This window comes from Taeniopygia guttata, chromosome 4, assembly GCF_048771995.1.
Source record: "Taeniopygia guttata chromosome 4, bTaeGut7.mat, whole genome shotgun sequence".
Classification (NCBI taxonomy): Eukaryota; Metazoa; Chordata; class Aves; order Passeriformes; family Estrildidae; genus Taeniopygia; species Taeniopygia guttata.
In genome coordinates, this window is record NC_133028.1 from 12,376,425 (window position 1) to 12,399,019 (window position 22,595).

At 40.9% G+C, this 22,595-nt stretch overlaps 2 protein-coding genes across 7 annotated transcripts in view; one reads left to right on the forward strand and one right to left on the reverse strand.

Annotated features, from left to right (window-relative positions):
- Positions 1-12,083, forward strand: part of CRMP1 (collapsin response mediator protein 1) — a 49,314-nt gene extending 37,231 nt beyond the window's left edge. For both annotated transcript variants that reach the window (XM_002196345.7, XM_030270726.4), the window contains exons 10-14: positions 3,547-3,688; positions 5,290-5,460; positions 6,702-6,881; positions 9,336-9,501; positions 11,041-12,083. In XM_002196345.7, the coding sequence (XP_002196381.2) occupies positions 3,547-3,688; positions 5,290-5,460; positions 6,702-6,881; positions 9,336-9,501; positions 11,041-11,132 (751 nt within the window). In that variant the 3' untranslated portion in view covers positions 11,133-12,083. The remainder of the gene's footprint in view (positions 1-3,546; positions 3,689-5,289; positions 5,461-6,701; positions 6,882-9,335; positions 9,502-11,040) is intronic.
- Positions 12,084-18,120: 6,037 nt separating this feature from the next.
- Positions 18,121-22,595, reverse strand: part of EVC (EvC ciliary complex subunit 1) — a 48,774-nt gene continuing 44,299 nt past the window's right edge. For 4 of the 5 annotated variants that reach the window (XM_030270733.4, XM_041715661.2, XM_072927999.1 and 1 more), the window contains 4 exons: positions 21,752-21,878; positions 21,420-21,513; positions 20,142-20,253; positions 18,121-19,119 (listed from right to left, as the gene is read on the reverse strand). In XM_030270733.4, the coding sequence (XP_030126593.4) occupies positions 19,038-19,119; positions 20,142-20,253; positions 21,420-21,513; positions 21,752-21,878 (415 nt within the window). In that variant the 3' untranslated portion in view covers positions 18,121-19,037. Of the gene's footprint in view, positions 19,120-20,141; positions 20,254-21,419; positions 21,514-21,751; positions 21,879-22,595 lie in introns of those variants that run through there. The other variant, XM_032748013.3, reaches the window with a different exon arrangement.

Here is a 22,595-nt window from a genome sequence, read left to right on the forward strand (position 1 = left end):
TGAAAAATTCTGACTTGGTAGTTTGCCTTCATCTGGGTGTGACCAAAATCAGACAAGTTTCCTTGTGTCCAGTTCTTGCAGGCTTCTTATTTTAGCTTGCCTTGTGTCTTTATAGGCTCTGGGGTCCTCCAGCTGGAAAAAGGCAAAGATAAGTGGTACATGTACAGCAGGTATGTCAGGAGAAAGAGGCCAGAGTGGATTACAAAGGAGACAGAGGGATTTGGGTGGAGACAGCTGAAGACTGAAGGCCATCTCTTGACAGGATAAGGATGTGAGCTGGCTGCCTTCAGGTTGGCAGGGAGAGTTTAATCACTAGGTAGGTGAAAGGAATGTGGACAGCAGAGGAAGTGTCTTTCTCATACAGAAAAGAAGGTATCAGCAGTGCCTTGCCAGAAACCCAGACTGTAAACCCACCTCTGAAAGTATTTCCTGCCTGTAGCCAACTGTGGGTCTTCTTTAGCTTAAGCAAAAGACCATCTGCTCTGAAATGATATAGAAATTCACAGCTGAATCCCCAGCAGGACAGATTCCTAGGGCTGGAGTGAGGAACTCAACTTACCATTCATATCCTTATTTACCTTCATGTGGTGGCACCCACCTCAGCTCCGGCCTCCCCTTTCTGGGGTTTCCAGTGCCCTAGACAGAGCAGTGCAATTTGACACTTGAAAGTGACCATCTTCAGAGCAGCTGCCTGGAGGTGGGTGGGCACACACATGTGACAGGAAGATGTCGTCAGTCAGTGCCACTTCTCCCCTTGCACATGATGGGTCAGGCTGTGCAGCCCAGAGCCCACCCAGCCTTTAACACAACTGCTCTAAAGATGCTGCAGCTGAGCTCTGAGTTATGGGTGGCTCTGGTAAGAATTCAGAGCAGTTCTCTTCTGACAGTCTGATGGCAAAAATGGTTTTTCCATAACTGAGCTTCTTGTTCCAAATAAAGACTCAGAAAAAAATTACTTTCTTGGTCTGATTCATCTCTATCAGCACTGTAAAGGGTGAGGCTCACTGTGTGAGGGTAAGGCTCTTAGCCAGCACATGTAAATATGAATCAAAATGTTTGACTTCTTACTCTGTTAGAGTGGCTATATATGCTTTCTAGAAGAGAGTCCCAAAATAATAGTATGTGGGTCAAAGTAGATTAGCAAGAACATTTTTAGAATTGGAATCCAAGTAATGACTTTTTAAAACTAACATCAGAAGGACAAACCATAGACTTACAGAAGTTTTCATTATTCTACAAGCATGCAAAAATGGGTTTTTTCCTAGTCACTTAAAGTCCTAGATCTTAAATGACAGCAGCTTAGCCTGCTTTCAGTTTTAATACTTCAAATCTATACTGTGAAACTAAGAACTGTATATTGTATCAGTCTGCTCTGCATTCATGGGAAATTTTATGCATGGATCATGGTAAAGGCAGTATTTCACATTTCTGTTGCACTGTTGATTTGGATACCTATATTTTGCATTCATTAAAAAATCCCTACAACATCCTCCCTTTGCAAGCATGCAGCATACTGCTTGTGCTCTTTTACACAGAAAGCTGAATGATATGATTTGTTGATTTTCACTGAAAAGCTGAATGTGTAAAACCCCATCATGTCTCGTGGGATTTGCAGATTGAATTTGCCTCATGAGATTAGGTCCTTGTGTCATCTGTGGGTCGTGCACTTGAGTTAGCTTTGATCTTGCATGGTGTGCTGCTGCATTTCTGCAGCTGTGATGTGCCACCTCTTGTGAACCAGAGATGTGAGATCTTGGTGCTACACAGATGATGCAATTTGCCATGAAAACCGGGTTTAAGGGGAAGAATGAGCTTACGAGGTATTGATCTGGAATTTATTTAATGATGATCCCTTTCTGTCTCTCAGTTTTTTAGTTGATGTAATGCTTATCCCCCATTTGACAGTAGAGTGCTCATGGGTTAACCAGGGATGGGAAGATCTCAAGTGACACACTTCAGTTTCGGAAGTCTTCTATTGATTTGACTGGGAAGTGGAGTTCATATCAATAATGTCATTTAATGTCAGAGAAGAGGGAGTATGGAGCAAGGAAAGAAAATCCTTCTTATCTTTCAGGTGTAGGAGTTTGTAGTGTGGTGTTAAGGCACAGCATAACCTCAGGGAAGTGGGCAGTGATATCGGGCCTGGCTGTGACAGTCAGCTTCTCATGGCTTTATCAGCGTGTCAAAAGGAGAGATGCCACAGGAAGCTTTGCTGATTAGAAGGGCTTCAAAAAGGAAGAAATGGCATTGCAACCTTCTGACTTCATTGTTGTGTTAAAATAAATGAACGTTTAAGTGATGAAATTGGCTTAATCCTATGGAGTAAGATCAGGCAGTCATTAATAATCAGGAGCAGCTGAAGCACAGCAGCCTTTTCCGTACTGAATTCATGGGTTTGGCTTCTGCTAAAAACTGGATGGATGGCTTGTGAGTGTGGTGAAGAACCAGAAAATCGGCCAAGGACTCTTCTCTGTCAGCAATCATTAGGGCTGGGAGCCTAAAAAATGGCATTAGAATTACTTACATGTGACACTTTTTTCTTCTGTACTTGGCTGTTTGTTACCTTGTTGGATCTAGATTTGTAGACCAGAATAATTCATTTCAGAGCTGGAATTTACATTATCAGTTAAAGATAACAGGCTCTTGGGGACTTATGGAGTGATGGAAGGGAAATCATAGTGAGTTCTAATGTGCCTGCTTCCTGTAAGTTTAGTCAAGAGCTAAAAATATCATGTTTCCTGTGGATTTTGGAGAACCGTTTTTGTCTTTCTATTTTGGCAAGATTCTGCATATTGATTATATTCTTCCTTATTTCCAGGAGCAGCTGTGATCCAGTTCTGCTCTCTGCCAAAAAAAAAAAAAAAAAAATTCTCTAGGCTGAAAAACCCAACCTCTTAAATAAAGGCATTATAAATGGTAGCTCTTTTTACATTTTTCTCCATGCCTTTTTCTGTGTAAGACTCTTAAGTTAGGTAAATGCTGAGCATGTGTGTGACTTGCAGTATGCCATTTGTTGTTTAATTAGAAAACTACCTCATAGAAATATTTTTATTTTCTTGGTTCTGTTTTGGAAGGTCAGATGAGAAGTATTCATGTAAGTTTTGCAAGAAAAATACATGTGTAGGAGAGAAATGCAGGGGAACACGTTTGAAGCTTACGACTTTGCACTGTGAAATTTGCCATTATCTTTTAATGCAGTTGTGAATTAATGTATCCTGAGAGTGGCAGACATTTCATCCAAGCTTCCGATCATTTCCTTAATCCTGGAGTAATCCTTTGTCCTGGTTAGTGGGCTTTTGCCTGATCTCTGTAGATAAGCAGCCTGGAGCTGGAGGGGGCTGCAATCCTGGAGTTCAGGGTGCTCCTGGGGGAAAGTGGAGATGTCCAGTGCCATCGTTTCTCTCAGTGATCTGTAGCCAGCGCAGAAAGGCTGCTGGCATGATTTACAGCCTGTGCCTCTGGTGTCTTGAAAGGTCCATTCACAGCCTGAGACCAAGGTCACCTTGGTGATGCCTGGTCTAAACCTTCTGTGTGTTAACTCCACAGTGGGGACCTGCAGGTGACGGGAAGTGGACATTGCCCCTATAGCACTGCCCAGAAAGCCATTGGAAAGGACAACTTCACTATGATTCCTGAAGGGGTCAATGGAATTGAGGAAAGGATGACTGTTGTCTGGGACAAGGCTGTAGTAAGTAATTACTTACTTTTATAGACTAAAAAGAAATTGAGTGTTGGCTGAGTAATGAAAGTCAAGAGACTCTTGGCCATTGCTTAAGTGACTTTCTGATATATTTCTGAGAATTCCCTGAGAGAATGCTACTGTGAGGTGAATTGCTTATTTCAAAAACCTCTTCCAGTTTTTTAAACTCAGGGCTTTGTTTTAGTTCTGACATTGCAATAGTATTGTGTTTTATTAGACCTGAGGCTTCCCAGACTCCATTGCTCTATTTTCCCTTAGTGTCAGAGTGGATGCTTCTGAGAGATGTGGTATCTGGAGCAATTTAATGGTTTTGAAGTGGACCTCACATAAACGTGATGAATGAATTGTTTGAATTTTGGAAGTGTTTCATCGTTTTTGAAAAATTACAAATGGATGGCAGCTGAGCCTGAGGCTAAATGATTAAATGCTTTGAAGGAGAGCATTGAAGTAACTCATCCTGGCATACTTTGCAGTGGAGTGACACTATAAGTCAGGAATTTTCTGATGGTTCCATGGATTCTAATGTATAATGATACTCTCCATCTATTGCCTGTCCCCACATGCACACCCTGCACACTCACACATTCTCACTGCATGGTGCTTGAATGCACATTGCAGTCTGGGAAGTGGCAGTATTTACAGTGCTCTGATGAGCACTTCTCCCAGACTCTTATTTCATAACCACTTTATTCAGGGACAGCTATTGAGATTCCAAGCACAGAAGCAGCTTCAGATACCTGCCATGTAGGAGCAAAGTAGGGAAGCAAGCTGCTGATATTTTCTTTTGTTACTCCCTCAATGGGAAGGAACTGCAGGAAGGGCTGCAACACAGGATTTACATGTGGTTAACATTCAGTCCTGCACCACTGAGTAGCTTATACCTTACAAATCTTATATTTTACCAGGCAATAAATAAGTGTGTATCTGATATTAAAAGGTTGGGCACTGTTGTTCTTCCTTAGAACATTGTTCTTGCTCGTTGCCAGGGAAGACCCCAAAATACTCTACTGAGAAATCAAAATGCTGTTCTGTACAGCTGAAATTATCATCACCGACTGTATGGAAAGTTCTATTGGTGATGACATTTCTCCAGGCAAAGACTTTATAATTGGTTCTATTACTTAGGCATATAGATCTGACAATAATGATAATAGAATGGACTTGATTTGCAAGAATTGTTCCCAAAAGTCTTGGAATCTGGATCTTTTGTTATATCTTGTAACACTCATATGAGTTTCTCTGATTTAAAACTGCTTAATTATTTAAATAGAAATTACTAGGACTAGCAACAAAACTCTTAGGCCTCAGTGTTTAGAGAGAGGGATCCCAGATAGCTGAGCACCTTGGTGCTATCATGTGCACTAAGGTTTCACTGGCTGTCCTTTGCAATGCCTGGAGTAATACACTCATTTATTTGAAACTTCCAATTAAAGAGCTGTGCATAAAGTCCCGTGTGATACAATCTCTGTTTCATGCAACATCACCATATCTTTAAAGGGATGTTTTCCAGTATCTTCCTGACTTTTCAGTACTCTGAATACTAAATCCTTGTTTCATACACGTTTTGCTCAAATCACATTGTTTTTTAGGCCACAGGCAAGATGGATGAGAGTCAATTTGTAGCTGTCACCAGCACCAATGCTGCCAAAATCTTTAATCTGTATCCAAGGAAAGGCCGGATTGCTGTAGGATCCGATGCTGATGTTGTTATTTGGGACCCTGATAAGGTGAAGACTATAACAGCCAAAAGCCATAAATCGGTAAGGAGGAAATGAAAACCAGCAAGAAAAAAGGAATGTCACTGTTGTTTTTCATCTTTTGACCTAAATCATGTGAACACCAATAGCTCAGGACACAAGAGGAGTGGGGTAACTGCCTAGCCCTGTTCTGAAATGGGTAAAAGTTTCAGGACATGAGAGTATTGAAGTTCTGTGATGGAAGCATTGTGATCAGGAAGAATTTCTTTTCTCTCTGCATAGGCCCTTGCACTATTTGTTTTTTGCATGCTTGTGGCAGACCCATAAACAGATGTGAATCAGCAGCTCCATAGCTGAGATTAATAAGGCTCAGGATAAATTTAAAGGATAAATTTAAAACCAGCTTATTTTTTTTTTCCTACCTAAAGAGCACCTGAAATTATAAATTGCATGATTAAATTAACAGTATTCTAAACTGTGACAGATGATTAAATGTTTTGATAATACAGCTTTAATCAGCTTCCCGGATGGAATTTTCTGTTTGATTCCAGAGCTTTGCTATGTGTTTCTTTGCCCTCAGTACAGAGTACTAGTGACTGACAGTTGCTTTCATTTTGACTCTGACAGGTTTTGTGTTGTCTATCCCAAAGTTGTTATCTTACTCTTTAGTGCTTTGGTGCTTTGTATTGGGGAATTTTTCCAAATGTTTTACTGAAAACCCAGTATTGCATTTTTGTATTAAAGGACCAAAACATTTATAAACCTTAAAAAAGTAAATGTGGGTGATTCAGTTACTGTTTCTCTATCCTGGGATCTCTCTGTATTTTCACGAAAGTAATGACCACCTGCCCTGTCATTCCCATTTAGATTCAGACCTTCCTGGGCTTTTCTAGACTTTTTCAGACAGAAATATGTGTGCTGGCCTCTTTGAAATTTGCTTACACAGTAACAGCAGATGCACGGTGGGACCACATCCTCTGGTTATCCAGCACCTGAGTTATAATTTTCCTTCTTGTAAGGGCTATCATTATTCTAAATGCTCTGGTTAGATACAGCAAATTTTCAAAAACAAGTGAAATCCTTGATGGAAAATGAAAAACTGGAAGGGAATGTCTCATCCAGGAAAGTCTGATCAGAAGGATCCTTTAAATATTTTCATATCAAATTGCATTTCTTTTCCTTCATACAAAACAATTTTATAAACTTCTTAATGGCAGTTGTCTAAAACTATGACTACAAATGTACCTAATATAAGTTACTAAGGGAAGGAGGTCTTGGTAGTGAATGTGTTGCTTGATCCTCAGGCCATTGAGTACAACATCTTTGAAGGAATGGAGTGCCATGGTGCCCCACTCGTGGTCATAAGCCAAGGGAAGATTGTGTTTGAAGATGGAAATCTGCACGTCAATAAGGGAATGGGCCGCTTCATCCCTCGCAAACCTTTCCCTGAGTATCTTTACCAGCGCATCAAAATCAGGAATAAGGTAATGTCAGATCCTGTTGAATCTTCTTTGTAGCCAAACCCCCTTGGAAACACAGTAGCATCTGTTTTTAATATTGTTGTGCTATTATGAGTCCATATCAGGTGGACTGTATATGACTTGCTCAAGAAAATTGCCACAAAACTGGTTGCAATTGTGAAATCATCTAACTTAGTATTAACACAGTGAGCTTCAGCAGGTAGAACATATAATTGCCAGTTGGCATAATTGCCTTATGTCCAGCAATGCCTTATGTCAAAGCTTTTGAAGAGAGGTGGAAAAGTGATAGAATTTACTTTCAGTTAAAAATTCAGGAAAAGAGAAAGATTTTTGTGAAGGAGAGTTAGGCAGAGTAAAAACAGAATTTTAAATTGCATACTGAACTGCTACACTACAGAGAAAAAAAGCGTATCAGCCAGAGATTCTCATTATATTGGGCATTTCTGAACTTTTGTTAGTGCATTTGCTGAACTGTGTATTAGCAGCATTAATGGTTCAGAAAACTTTTCTCTTTTGTTTAATAAAAAGCTTGGGAAATGACCGAGATTTCATCTCTGGGTCAGTCCTGGTTTTGAATCTATCAGTGCTTATCTCTTGAAAACCAACTGGCTGGACACCAGTTTGGAGATGTTTGGAAATTGCTTCTTGTCAGTGAGCAGGAAAGTCATTGTGTGAGCACAGGTAATGAGAAAAAGTGAATAAATCTTGTATTTTCTTCAGCCAAGCATATACTATAGGCTGTGATACTGGCAGCTGAAATTAAGCCTACAAACGGGTTGATAGTGTTCATCTTTCATAATTTATTATGCAAATTCCATCAAGCTGCAGAAGAAAGGCCTGCACTTCTTAGAAGGCATTGTAAAAAGCAAATGCACCCACAAAAATTTTGCAACATAGCAATCAGTGTTGCATTTTTTTTGCAGTATCCATATAGATGATACAGGCCTTGTCTTCACACTCACCGCTCAAGGCTTCAGTGCCTGGGAGTGCGACATAGTGACAAATTCATCAAAATAGCGAAACCAGCTTAGAAACAAGTATCACAGATTAGTTCTTGTAGCAGGAATTTGAACAAAGTCACCTAGATTAAATAACCTGTGTCTTGAAAGTGGGCCTAGATTTTGGGAGACCTTTGATCCTTGGGCAAGGTCTGCAAACAGACAAAGGGACTGATATTTTTGCTCCTGCAGCTCCCTCTGCTGCCTGCCAAGAGGGTGAACAGATTCATGCCCAAATTTCTTTTCCCACTGTCTAATTTTATTCACTGGAAGTATTCAGAAAAACTCATTGATGGTTTTATTAGCTGCTGTATAAACATGTCCATGCAGAACAGAGGAATATATAAAAACTTGTCAAGCACGGGACTGGCACAGGTTGGCAGTATAAGCTTATCCCTGGAGCAGGGATAACAGTATAAATTTGTGCCCTTGTGGGTCCCGGGAAGATGGATTCATTGCTGTGATTGGCAGCTGCTTTCTTCTGGGCATTAATTTTGGCTCAGCCTGCAAAACCGTGGCTCTTCTGAGCCTGATGTCCCTGTCACCAAAAGCAAGGAAAATGCACTGATTGCTTTGAGAGCTGGATCAAATCCCTGTGAATAGTGTCCTTCTATGCAGTATTTTAATATCACTTTTAACCTGTTGGGGAAATTTCTCTGACAGATTTCTGATCTTTTTGATGAGCTTTGCATTCTGTAATTCAATGGCTTCAGGCTCTTTTTGAAAACTGGAACTGTTCTTATTAAAATATTATTTTCTAGATTCCTATGATTTTAAGGCCAGTGAAGTTTTGATTGTCTTTTCTAATAGTCTTTTAACAACAATACAGGGTAAAAATCTTGGAGAACTCAAACCAAAATCAGAGCTCAAATGACAGGTATTTTATTGACAAATATTTTAAGATATATCCCCTGCCACAGTCCAGCGTACACTTGCTTTTCTAGTTGATGACAGGAAGCAGAAACTTCTGAAATTTAATTTAAGTATTGCTACTCCTTTTCAATGAGTTCTAATAAAGAGAATGAGATCCACAAAGGGGAGGAGCAGAGAAAATACAGGTAGGAGAGAAATTGCTGCAGTTGGTATAGCAAATATCAGTTGTGCTACAACCCAAGTGTGACTCAGCAGCTGAAGGGAGAGAGAAGAGGTGATTGTGACTGATCTTATGTAAAATAAATGGGTCACACCTGTTCTTCTGAATCCCACTTCTCCCCTTTGATTGTGAAGGAAGCCTGATAAGGAACTCTTTTGTCATTTATATATAGATATAAATGGAGGGAGCAAGCTTTATAATTTCCTTTATATATAAAGCAGATCGCACTTTGCTTTATATATAAAGTATAGATGCATTGTTAATTCAGTCCGTGAGCCCTAGGCTCACTGCTCTCTTCCTACAGGATCATTAGGCAGCATTATCTGAGCTTTCAGTGTCTGGATTTTTACTCTCCTCTTGTTTTAGGTGGGAGGACTGCAAGGAGTCTCCAGAGGAATGTATGATGGACCTGTGTATGAAATCCCAGCTACGCCAAAATATGCAACTCCTGCACCCTCAACTAAATCCTCCCCTGCCAAAAACCAGCCCCCACCAATCAGAAACCTCCATCAATCCAATTTCAGCTTATCAGGTAAGTCAGCCTGACTAATGAGAAACCTTTTAACGTCATGAGTATGGATTACTGGTGATGAATTTAAATTATAATTACTTCTTCAGTCAAATATAAAAGGATTGTATATTATATACAATTAATTTATATTGTATATATACATGCATATACTTATATATGTATGTACTTGTTTTTACACATTCATTGCCTAGCAATATTTTACATATTGCCAAATATTCAAAATGTTTTCAACCTGAATTTTTCTCTGTGTCAATCTTTCAGTATTATTTACCTGGCCCATTGCAATTAGCTGAGTTCTCTGGTTGATGGGACTGAAACCCCTTGGTGGTGTGCACAGCTGATGGGACTTGGGTCTGGTGCAACCTGTGAGTGTCAGACATCTCACAGGCTGCATCACCAGCAACTTCTAGACATGGAAACCTCAACTGTCCTTGTCCATGGTTGTAAACCATGTGCAGAAGTTGTTCATAAGCAGATTGGAGTATTTCTTATCTTCTGCTCTTGGTGCCCAAAACATTTTCCGTGGTATATATGAAACAGACTGGAAAATCATCCTTTGGGGTTGCTGGAAATAATTCTTGTCACTTGAAGACAATTACAAGCGTGTCAAATCCTTATTCTTCAAACGTCTACAGCCCCAGTGGTGAACAATGCATTCATATGATGTTATGAAAGTCACTGGATTTTCTCCCTTCTGGGAGCTGATGATGGGGTTTTCCTACTTTACAGATCCTCTCTTCAGAAACTAAATGAAACTTGTGTAAGAAAGTCCTAGGAGAGCAAATATTTTAAAAATAGTTTTGCCCATACATTTGAGGCCACGGTGAGCATATACAGATATATATATAAAGCTACACAAAACAAAAAAGTGCTTAGAAATTTCACATCTTAGTAATAACCAATACTTGGAATTTTCATAGGCATCTGAAGCTGTGGTTTCACAGTGCAGTGATGGATCTGGGTACTACCAAGGCATCTAGTGGTAAAAATTTGATGTGAATGATGCAAACACAAGATTAAGAAGTAGGAACTACAGTAACATTTTAAATTACCCCACACATTTATTACATTGCCTTTAGGAAATTGAGTTCGATCAGGCAATACTTAGCCTGTCAGAAAGCTTGCTGTGTCCTTAAGCTTAACCTTTCAGCATTTAAAATGCAGTGTGAAGTTTACATCACATCAGTGCTCATTTCCTCATGGATTTATGATTGTTAACATCAGATTTACTGATTTACTGATTTACCATAGACTCAGTAGGGACATATATTCTAAGTCAGTGAGACAGGTTTGAAAAGTCCCTTCAAGTCAGTGGAAAACAATTCTCCATGTAAGGTGAACATTAGTCTGATCCTAAGCATATAATCCCCCACTCCTCATGGAAGACAGAAATGTACCTTGAAGGTCTGTTCAGCACTTCAGTCAGGCTCAAGAGAAACTAGCTGATAGTGGTGTGAGGGAAGCACAGCCAGGTAAAACCTCACTACTGGTGGTTTAATCCCTTTCATAGCTTGGTTTCCTCATTTTCTGTTGCTGCAGGAGCTCAGATTGATGACAACAACCCACGTCGTACTGGCCACCGCATCGTGGCACCTCCTGGTGGGCGCTCCAATATTACCAGTCTTGGCTGAGAAATGATGATGGACAGAAACACAAGGATGAAGGATCATGGGAATAATGTCCATTCCCTCTAATATCTGTGTTATTGAGCCCACAGTTTTATTTGGTACTAACGGAAATAAAAAACAAAATGTCTTTTTTTTTTTCTTCTTTTTATTTTCTTTTTTTTTTTTGTATAGAAAGAGGTGATAATAGTGTGGTGTGTTTGCTTGGAACTACTTGCCTCACAATTGTGCTTTCATGCCATAGTCACCTTAAAGCATGGTGCTTCCATTGCCCCTTTAGTGACTACAGGTTTTAGCTTTGTCTCGTAACTGAATGATGGTTCCTTTGCACCGTTCGCTGTATTAGAGTAGTTAATGCATGTTACTGAGTTATTTATGCAAGTTGCATTCTGTGAGTGAGTCCCTTTAGAACACATTGCCAACAACTGACTAGACACAATGCCAAGATTAATGTCTGTATTTGAGAAACACCACCAAAAGCACTAATGAAGGAAGAAAATGGCCATCTGGAAAGTAAGCAGTAGAGTAGTATAGGCAGCTTCTGTTTAATCTTTAATTTATTATAAACCCAAGAAGCACTTCTCTCAAGACACAGAAACTCATTGGGACACGTAATGACAAATGGTCTCCGTAGCACCTGTCTGTTCCCACTCGGTACATTCCAAGTCTGTGTCCTACTTGTTTCCATTTTAGACAGAGCCATAAGTTTTACATACCAATGCCATTGCCACCCCTGCAGGGATTTCTCCACCTGGGCAGTAGTGCTCTCCTTCTGCATGAGATTTTTGGTACTTACAGATAATCCAAGTTGCTGTCGGATTTTTAAAGTTTTTGTACAAATTTTTTCCTTTGTAATCACATGCATTTTTACTTACTCTACCGTATCAAGATCTACTAGTTGTGGTTCAATTTCTGAATTCAAAGCTTGTGAAATAAAGGAAATTAATTGATGGGTAAGCGTCTTGCTCTGCTTCCAGTGCTGTGACTCAATTATTGAAAATTTGGAATGGAGGAACTCAAGAGAATTTGTCTTTCAGGCTGACATCACACAATAGAAGGAACCTCCTTAGATCACAGGTGTTGATAAGTGTATAGGTCTGCATATGCATACTATATCATGATATAGTATGTCTTATTAAAAAGTCCTCACAGTAATAATGTATTTACTAAAAGTTGTACTTACTATTGACTAAAATGTACTTATTAATGGTTGGATTCAATCTTAGAGTTCTTTTCCAACCTAACAAGTCTGTGATTCTATGGCATTGCAGCTGCCTCAGTTTTGCCCAAATGAGACACAAAGTAACTTACTGCCGAAGACCTTCAGATCTCCATGTTGTTTGCCTAAAAGGGGTAATTCACTGCTATCATCTTCATCTGTAGTACAGAACAGTACCCAGTGCTGCAATTTGACCTAAGCCATATTGGACTTCATTATGGTTTTCTCTGCTGACTGAGCTGTGTCCAGGCATGGCAGGAAAAGAACATGCTGCAGGTAAGGTGAGGTGTGAGAACCCCGGGATTGATTCGGGGCTCTCGTGTGGTGGTAAAGTCTCTCCTCCAACCCGTGCTTCCAAAGAAAAACTCCGCAGCCTCTTGTTGTTCGCTCTCAAGGTAGTTTATTGCTAGCTATCTAAAAGATTGTCCTCGCCCGCTGCGGCTGCTTTGGTCTGCGGCCCAGGCAGAGGTACACACTCTCCTGACACGCTCACTGTCCGGTGTCTTCGTCGTCTCTCTCCCCGCCCAAAGCTGCTACTATCTTTTATATGATATATTACGTACTATATGTTTATAGATTTTCCCCAATACCTACTATCTACGTTACAATGTGCTTTTCTACTCTAAACCAATCTGTGAATGCCAACATCACCAAGAACATGGAGGTAAGGAAGAAGAAGGAGGAAGAATAAGATAAGGACCACTTTCCTCCATCTTAGAACTCCTGACCCCCCTGTACAAAGTGAAAACCCACCTGTACAGGTACTAAAACCCCCCTGTACAACACTAAAAAATTTTACCCTCTAATTTGTGACTACTTTTACTATACCATCTAACATTCTGTGACTGCTTGTTCCACCCTCAAAGTTGGTAATTCATTCCATGGTTCAAACTCAAAATCACAGCTGTTTTCAGCTGCTTGCCAGGGTCTAAAATGCTTCTGACCGAGGCCTGGAACCTCTAAAAATGTCTTGAGGGACATTTTGGGTTCCGACAGTGAGGGAAGCAGACTTCAATTCTCTGAGAGTGAAGGAAGTATTTCTCCTTGTCTTTCTGTCTCTCTCACAAACTGCAAAAACTCTCATTTTGCTTGTCTGACAGTGTTACAGATGCTGTGGGAGGTGTGGGCTGTGGTGGAAGTGGGGTGCTGTGAGATTAGCAGGTCAACAAACACCTCCCCTTGTGCTACTTTGCCTTTATCCACACGACAGAGCTGCAGCAGGAAAAGTCTTGCAGCAGTGGGGTGCATTGGAGTGGTTTTATCAGCCGTGCTGCCTGACCACTGAGCACCCATCCATCCATCCCACCCATGCAACAGTACCGTGGGTGGGCACAGCTCGTGTGGGGCATGCCAAGTGCATGTGAGCCGTAACAGTTTTGGGAAGTAGCCCACCTGAAGCCTGTCATTCTGAAACTAGTACGTTGTCACCTCCAGCTTGCCTGGGAAAGGAACTACCTGGAAAAATCCATTCTGGTCAGCTTGGTCTGAAACCTGGCAGCAGAGCTGGTCTGAAGAGCCAGCTTTTCCTCTGGCTTTGAGCTGAACCAGTGCAGAAACACTGCAATTCAGTCTACAGTGAACTGAATTACTCCCAAAAAAAGAGAGGAAAATAAAGGTTTTCATTAACAATTCCTTCTGCTAAGAATTCAAATTCATGTTTCCTATTGCCTGGAGCGTGCCCTCATCCGCAGACTTCCTTGCTCATTTGGTGGTTCAGATACTTTATGATATGAATTAAAATAAATTTTTCATTTGGCAGTTCAGGTTTTTTATAGGAAGTAAAATAACAGTAGCAGAGAAGCCTGAGGACAGTATGCCCTGGAATAACCCACAGCCTAGCAGGTAAGGCAATCCTGAAATGCCAAATCTCCATCTGCCTTGTCCTATTCCAACCCATTTGCTGTGAGTGTTGACAGCCAGAAACAGTTGCAGTGATGTAACCCTGACAGTAGAAATACAGCTGGTTTGTGAAGTTATGTGGCAAATTTGACAACCTAAATATTTTGGACTTGCTGGTTACAATTTCCCTCTTGCATTTCTTGCATGTTTTTGTGCAAGAAACAGTGACTGCTCACCTCCAAATAAAACCTCCACTCAATGTATGAGTCTTGTCACACTTGAGGTAGCAGAAATTATCATTGTGTAACTCATGTTGAGATTCCACTTTTCCTACACATGTAACAGCATCTTAAACCAAAAGCCCTTTGCCTACAAGCTGGTCAAAGATCCACTGTTAACATGTCTGTGAATAAATACGTGTGGGTGTTTGGAGTGGCATTTCATGGTTCAGTGCTCCTCTGTGAACAAGGCTGTTCCTGTCAGGTCAATGTGGCTCTCCTGTGATGTCTCCAAGAAGAAGTAGCCTAATTCCCTGCAGCCTGGCTGCTCCTGCCATGGCACTGCTGAGGGGCAGCCAGCAGGAATCCATGGATCCTGAGCTGCACCTCACCAGGTGAGGTGAAGGAGGCCTCACCTGGATGGTTACTGTAATTCCACCAGAGTGTGGAATGTGCCATTCCTCGTGGATGGCAAAACAAAGCAAAGGATGCTTCTCTTACTACCTGGACTCTATTTCATATCAATGTCCCTGCCCCTACATCACTAACCTGTCCTTAAGAAAAGAAAACACTACCAGTAAAGAAAATGTGGATTAGCTGTTGCTTCTGCGTGCATGCTGCAGAATAGAAAACTGCACTTGAGTTTGGTCCCTTGCAGGAACACCAGGCTGGGAGATGTAAACTTGGTGAGGAGCTGCTGTTATTTCAACTACAGCTGGAAGCAGTGCAGAGCTTTCAGGCTTTCTAAATAGTCAAACTTCTAAAAATCTGTGGGAGGCTGTGACTTTTCAATACCTGATGTAGCTCTAATGATGTAAAGCTGCTCTTCCCTATGGCTATTTGCAATGGTCTGCTTAAAATTAGTCCCAGTGACCAGCCTGGGAACTATCTTTGTTAATCAAGTGATGTGGAAGGGAAGGCTGGATCCGCAGATTGTTTTCTGAGCAGATTTTGGACCAATTTTTCTTGTGTTACACTTTGTCTGCTACCAGAGCAATGCAGTTACATGTTTAAATTCTAGTGTTTATAGCCTAGCCTGCTAATTATGATGCTAAGACTATACCAAAACTGACAGCTGTCCCAGCCTTGAAGAGTTTCCCTGCTCTTTGTCCTCAAGAACTAAAATCTCAGACCAGACCAGGTCAGATGACCATCTGCTCTGGGTTCCAGCAGCCAACAACACAAACTTGAAGGAGGCCAGAAGAGCAAGCATATAATGCTAATCCTCCTCAGAGTGTCTGCTTCATTTCCAGTGCTTTGTAATTTCTTGAGGAGCAGCAGCATCATTGTACCTGCAGCTCTCAGTGAATTTGTCTGCCATGCATTTGCCAAGGTGTGTTTAAACCCATGTGAAATCCTGCCACTAATGTCTTGCTGGAGCAAGGAAATGCACAGCTTAATGCACAATGGCAAAGTGTTGATCTAGTACTCTTGGCACCAGCTATTTCTTGCCATTTAGACCTAGCATGGTTCTCAAAGACCTCACATGGCAACAACCTAACAGACCCAAGGGAGTGGCAAACAGAATTCACTAGTTTGCCATGATTCCATCTTCTTGACATAAACATTTGTCCAAGGAAAACTCTTCAGGGTACAGAATGTCTACACAGATATTTATCTATCAGTGTATCTAAATATACAATGGCACTAATAACACTGTAGGTGTTACATTTAAAAAAAATAAGTATTAGAAGTATCTCAAATCTGCATGATAGAGACATCTGCATAATTAGAACATCAGTCTGGAACAGCAGTGATTTAATTCAAGTTGTATTTTTATCCTGTGTAATTGTCAAGGAGCTCTAGGTAAAAAAAAAAAAAAAAAAAAAAAAAAAGTGGTTTTATTCCAGGCTTAACAGAACACTGGATTTTGCTCTTTTTATATTTTGGGTCAGGAAATGTCCATGAATTCAGTACTTTCAGTACTTGCATCTGAGTTTTCACCTCCCTTCAAAAATCAGGGATATCTGAATGCACCATGCTCTGTTCCTTATTACCTTCACTCTGCACTTACTACTAAGCTACCAATCCTTGTTCATCTACTCTCAGTAAAAAAAAAAAAAAAAAATCTCACTCATCAAAACAAACTGACTTTAGGATAGTTCTTGATCATGGTTGGGATGAACTTTCCACAAACTTTCCAGATAAGTTGCAGTGATGGGAGTAAGGGCTGTTGGGGAAGGGGTACATGGGAAATGGAATAATGTTACCCTCAATCTTTAAAAATAGGAGACAAAAAGCATGTCATTTCCCCAAAATTTCTGCAGCATTTCTGATATGTACCTGTAAGCATGATCAAACCTCTGTGTTATCCCTTCCAGAATAAAGATAGGGTGCTCTATAGATTTACACTACAAGCTGAGTGTTTTGAGCTGTGACTGGTGCCTAGGTATCCCATTTTCCCCTAGAGTCTATGATTCTCTAACATAACATAAAAGTACAACAGTATTAACTGCAAAGCAACCACTCTGAGTTTTGTTTGGCATTTTCTGCACTTGTTTCTTGGTCCAGTTAAACCCTGTCTTGTTCAATATCTGCCTCACTGACAGACATTGATGGCAAGTGTCACACTGCCCATCTGCACATGACATTAAACAGGAACTTGGTGCATCCATGGGGAAACTCAAAGGGACTGAAGTCACTAACAGGGACAAGACCAGAGGGTGTTCTGACAGGAGATTGCTAACGTGGGAGAAAAGAAACCCCATCCCAGGAAAGTCGGGCAGATGGAAGATTGGAAGGTGCCTGCACCCAGACCTGGGGGGACTGGAGGGATGGCACCGAGGACAGGGACATCCCTGGGGACTGGAGGGATGGCACCAGCACGGGGACATCCCTGGGGACCAGAGGAGATGGCACCAGCGCAGGGACATCCCTGGGGACTAGAGGAGATGGCACCAGCACAGGGACATCCCTGGGGACTGGAGGGGATGGCACCAAGCACAGGGACATCCCTGGGGACTAGAGGAGATGGCACCAGCACAGGGACATCCCTGGGGACTGGAGGGATGGCACAAGCACAGGGACATCCCTGGCTCCCTCCCGGAGCTCCCTGCCCTCCCCCACCGGCGAGGGGCTGACACGGCGAGCCGCCCGGGAGAGGGCACTGCTGCCCTGCGTTTGGGGCAATCCTCTCCTAATTCAGAGGAAAAAGCCATTTCAAGCCGGCCAAACACAGCACAGGGCAGACCCCACCTGGGTGATGAGAAACCCGCTCGGGTGATCCTGATTCGGGTGATTCCCTGAGTGTGGCAGGAGGTGTCCTGAGGGGCTTAGAGCATCATCTGCTCTCATGGTAACAGCTCCCTGTGCCTCCTGTACAGGGAGCACTTCAGAGAGAAACCTGTTCAATCCAACGTGAATACATTGATTCTGTTACCAAAACAAACAAAACAAACAAACGAAAACAAACAAAAAAACCCCAACGTCTCAAAAAAAGAAAAAAAACACCAAAAAACAAAAAGAACAAGCACCAACTAACTGTTAAAATGTTCAGACTGAGAAGGCAGAGATACCGTAGAGCTGAAGTGCTGAAATACCAGAATCAAATACTTGAAAAGGTATAATTTATAAATTTTTTTTTACAGCTGAGATGAAAACTAACCATTTAACACACATGTGTAACAGGCCTGGTGAACTCGTTTGTACAGGAGCACTTTTGTCTTAGGCAAACTGTGTAACTGATGTAGTACTTTCCATCTTCCACCAAAAGACAACCTTTTCACTAGTAAAATATATGTTTATTTTTGAAAAGGCAGAATACTCCCACCCACTTCATGAAAGCTGTACGATTGCTTAAATGGGGCAATTTATTACACAATACAGGTGCTCTGTACAGCCAGTAAGAATTAACTGCTTTGCATAACAAGAATTTCCCATAGGAAATGTAATGAGCATAACGAAGTACATTGAAAACAAAAGGGTGCACTTAAAGAAGACCTGAAACTGAAGCATAAAAAGTGAAAGAGTAAACCAGTTTTCTCTCATTTTCTCTAAAAGTAACAATTTGAATTATAACAAAAAGGCAGAGAAACAGATATTTTAAAATCTTTGCACAAATTTTAACAAGCATACATAAGACTGGAAGCACAAAAATATGACAAAAGAGAGACCAAATGTCATCCTTTGATGTATCAGTACCACCTGAAGCCTGTTTACATGTTCTCTACATTTTTATCTCCTTTCCTTAGGCCAAAGTAGCATTCACAAAAAAGAATGCTACTATGTACCACATCTCAAGGCTCAAAAGTAAACAGTACATCACCACTGTGATGAAACCTTACTGAGATACACTCAGCAGGACCCAGCGTGCACCTGTTCTCCTACAGGTGCAGTATCCTCAGATTTATTCCAAATCTAAAACTGCCTCCCCAGCATATTACCCAAGCAGTCTCAAAAGAGCTTGTATTAAAGACTTTCTTGTTCCCCCTTACCAAAAACCAAGAGGGAATGTTTTATTAACAGCTAGAGGAAGCTGGGATTGATTCTTGGTCTGCAGCTAAAAAATATTTATGAGTTATTGATTTTCTTCCTTGTTCCTCAGCAAAGCAGCTCAGTAAGGACCTACAGCTGCTGAGATTCGCCAGAAGAATGCCTTGGTACACTCTGTTCAGACAGCCCAGACAAAAGCTTTTACTACCTGCTGCCTTTCTTTTTTAATATCTTTGAGTTTTTCCTTGCTTCTGTCTCCCCTTCATGTGAACTCTGTGACATCTCTCTGAAAGAACAAGTAAGAAAAACAAAACAAAATTGCAGACAGTTTTTAAAATACTATACTCCCCTCTTAAATTAAACTAATTTTGGTAAAAGAAAGGTGCTTGCTATGTAACTTCTGCATTCACTGGTTTCACTGCCTCTGTTGGGGCTGCCAAAACAAAATTGCAAAAACATAAACGTTCCTTTGTTGGGTCCCTGTTCCCTACACACGCATCCCTTGTCGGCTGTGGGAAAGGAGTGTGTGAAAAGGGTCGATGCCATCATGGAAAGGAGCCATCTCCTGAAGTCAGTCCCAGGCTGAGGTCACTCAGGGGATAAATACTTTTCCCCAAAGGCCTGTGGCTCCTGAGAACCAACTGTTTGCTTTGCCTGTCAGCAGGATTTTCTCTGCTCAATATATCAAGCCACAGCAACCAGCTGGCTGGTTTGATCTGCCCGTAGTAATCAGCTGGCATCTTTCAGGTTTGTAGCCATTTCTTCTCTAGTTAGCACCCCAGCACAAGCCAACTGAAACATCTATCAAGAAAATAATTGTTAGAGCTGCTACCCTCATCAGCCAAAGACTGGCGCTTGCCTTTGTTCCTGAAATAAAGGTGGAAGTTGAAAGCCGAAATACCACAGACCATATTTTGGTTGCTACATTTCAGCCTAGTTCCATTGAATTCACTTGTCTCTGCTGATTTATGCTGTCTGTGACTAAGGTTTAAAAATAACTAAATAAAGGAAATTTGGAAATAGCATTTCTCATTTCTCTACCTTTAATCAAAGCTATTTATAAAATACATAGCAGTGCAGACAAGCAAATGCAGATGAATTTCCTAAGTTTATAAAGATTATGGTGTAAAAAAGGTTAACTCATGTGGAAAGTAAATATTAAGGAAGCTCAGCTAGTGCAGGCATTATGTTTTGAGTTTGACTGACATACCTCCTTAAAAATAAGTTTTACAGGTTTTGTATTGAAAAACTGAATTTAATATTTTATGAATAGCTTTTCACATACCATATTTTTAGTCTCTAACGTACCTGCATAAGCCAGAAGTTATTCCATAAGGCTCTTGAATATTTTCATGAGAATCATCTTTTTCTGCAGGTTCAGGTGACTGGAAGGTCTGTCTTTTGGAATTTGCTTTTTTACCTGAATTGCCAAATGCAGTGGATTAAAAAAAAAATCACAAATAGTAAAGCTTGTTTGGTTTTGATTAACCTGAAGAAAAAAAATCACACTCTAACACTTCATACTTAGCTGTTATTATTCCAAGGAAATCACTTCACTTTACATTAGCAGAGCATACTGCTTTTTTACCACTGGTAAGTTCTCACACAGCAGAGCGTGAACTGCCACATTTGATGAACACTGAAGTAAGTTTCCATGAGGAGCAACAGTTGAAAGCTCTATCATATATTTTCTTAGCAAGTAACTGAAAATAGCTTTTTATTACCACCAAGCAGAAGAAAAGCCAGTTCATATTTTTGAGTGATTTGAATCAGAACATGATGCTAAAAATTCACTGCTTTGAGGGCCCTGGACTCTTTCCATCTGTCTGTGCATTCACGGTGCCTACCAAGGCAAACAATTCTGCACACCTGAGAAACAACAGCTGGGGAGAAAGACTTCAAAACTGTGCAGGGAGTGACCTGCCTTTCTGTTTCAGGCACCCATCCTGCCTTTCAGCATCTTTCAAATGTAATGCCATATGTTTCATTCTGATAATGACAGAAAGATTGCATGGCTCAAAGGATGACACTTGTACACTGCATCGGAAATGTGGACTAGGAAATACGACTATTACTCTAAAAAATTGTCCCTAAGCATCTCTTGAAGAATGAATTAGTCAAAACTACAGTAAATTCATAAAAATAGATCAAGCTTCCTGATTCAGTAGGATTTTACATGTGTGGGAGGCAATTCTTCCATTCTGTCAGGAGAATGAAAGTTGGGTGATTCAACTCTGCTGTTCTCCCATGGATTTAGCAATTGAGGTGAACAGAGATATTTCTAAAGGACATGACAAAGACATGAAAAACGTTTTGGTTTCAGCAGGGCAAAGCCTTACCTCAGTGGACAATGTAATCTATAGATTAGGCTGCTCAGGAGTGAGGAAAGGTGACACTTGTTTGTAGCTGTGCTGCTGGAGAACTGGGTGACTTTGAAAGATTTCATTACCCTTCCACATCCCAATTAGGGAAATGGCACTGATAAAAAAATATCTCCTGAAACTACAATGTGTTATACTGCAAAATCTGCACTGATTTGTGGAATTATGTGGGGTTTCTTTCTGAACAATTCAGGATAGCACTAACCTGCTGGTTTGCTCCTTTTGGAAGGCTTCTTCCTCACAGTCAGTGGAACTCGGGTCAGCACAGCCAGCTCACTCATAAAGTCCTGCTCTGCTTCCTGCACGCAAGGACAAAGCAGCAATCACTCAACACAACACAGCTCAGTTCTGCATTATGTTATTACATGTGGCACAACAAAACAGGCACATCACTGCAGAAACACAAGAAACAATATGGGAAACAATCAGGGAAGTGTTCCGACAAGTCAGTGATGAATCTTAGCACTGATTTCAACTAGGGAAGCAATCTGTCCCATATTTCTCCATTGAATGCTCCAGATCCATGACCCATTTTACCCTTAGCTGATTCTCCAGCTCGGTTCCTAGGCGGTGCAATCCCAGCAGCTTCTGTTTCAGAGACTCCAGACGAATTTGTTGCTGCAGTTCAAACTGAGCCAAAATCTTGTTTTGCTGTAGCACTATCCTGGTCAAGAGAAATGTAAATGTATAGTTGCTGTTCAGTGCAAGGGAGGAATATAATCCTGTCAAAGTCCAGTTAGAAGGTTTTGTAGAGAGAAAGGCTCATTACACAGTATTGGCCCAGCTAACTTCTGCTGGGACAGAAAATGTTGTGGTAGATTTTTAGATTTACTTATTTTAATAACCTGTCTTGGCTGCCCATAGGATACAAGGTCCGTTTGGAGGTAGGAATTAGAGGAGTTTGCAATGTTCATACCTGGATTTTGGGAACTGGAATTCAGCTCTAAAGTTGAAGCCTGCTTTGAAAACCACTGTATGTTTCTAGGATCAGTTTTACTGTCTGCTTGCCAAAGGGCCAAGGCAAACAATGTTCAAAGATCTGTTCAAAGATCAGGTGTGAGAATAAGGGATTAAGAATTAGGCATTTCATCCAGGCCTCTTCAGTACTGAAATGTCATCAGAAGCAGACTGAGCCATCAATATGGTAATTCAAAACTTGGGAATTGAAAGCATTGACAGCTGTATTCTTTACTTGTTTTACTTTTCTGGTTAAGGATTATTATAATTACAGTACAACTTAAATGGCTGCAACTTTGCTGCATCTGTATTTCTTCTGTTTTCTTGCCTGATCTACCTTAAAGCAATGCTGCCAATCACCCATCAAATTCCTCAGGGAAGGAGGTAACAAAAATAGTTTCTTACATTTGCACCTAATGAAGCT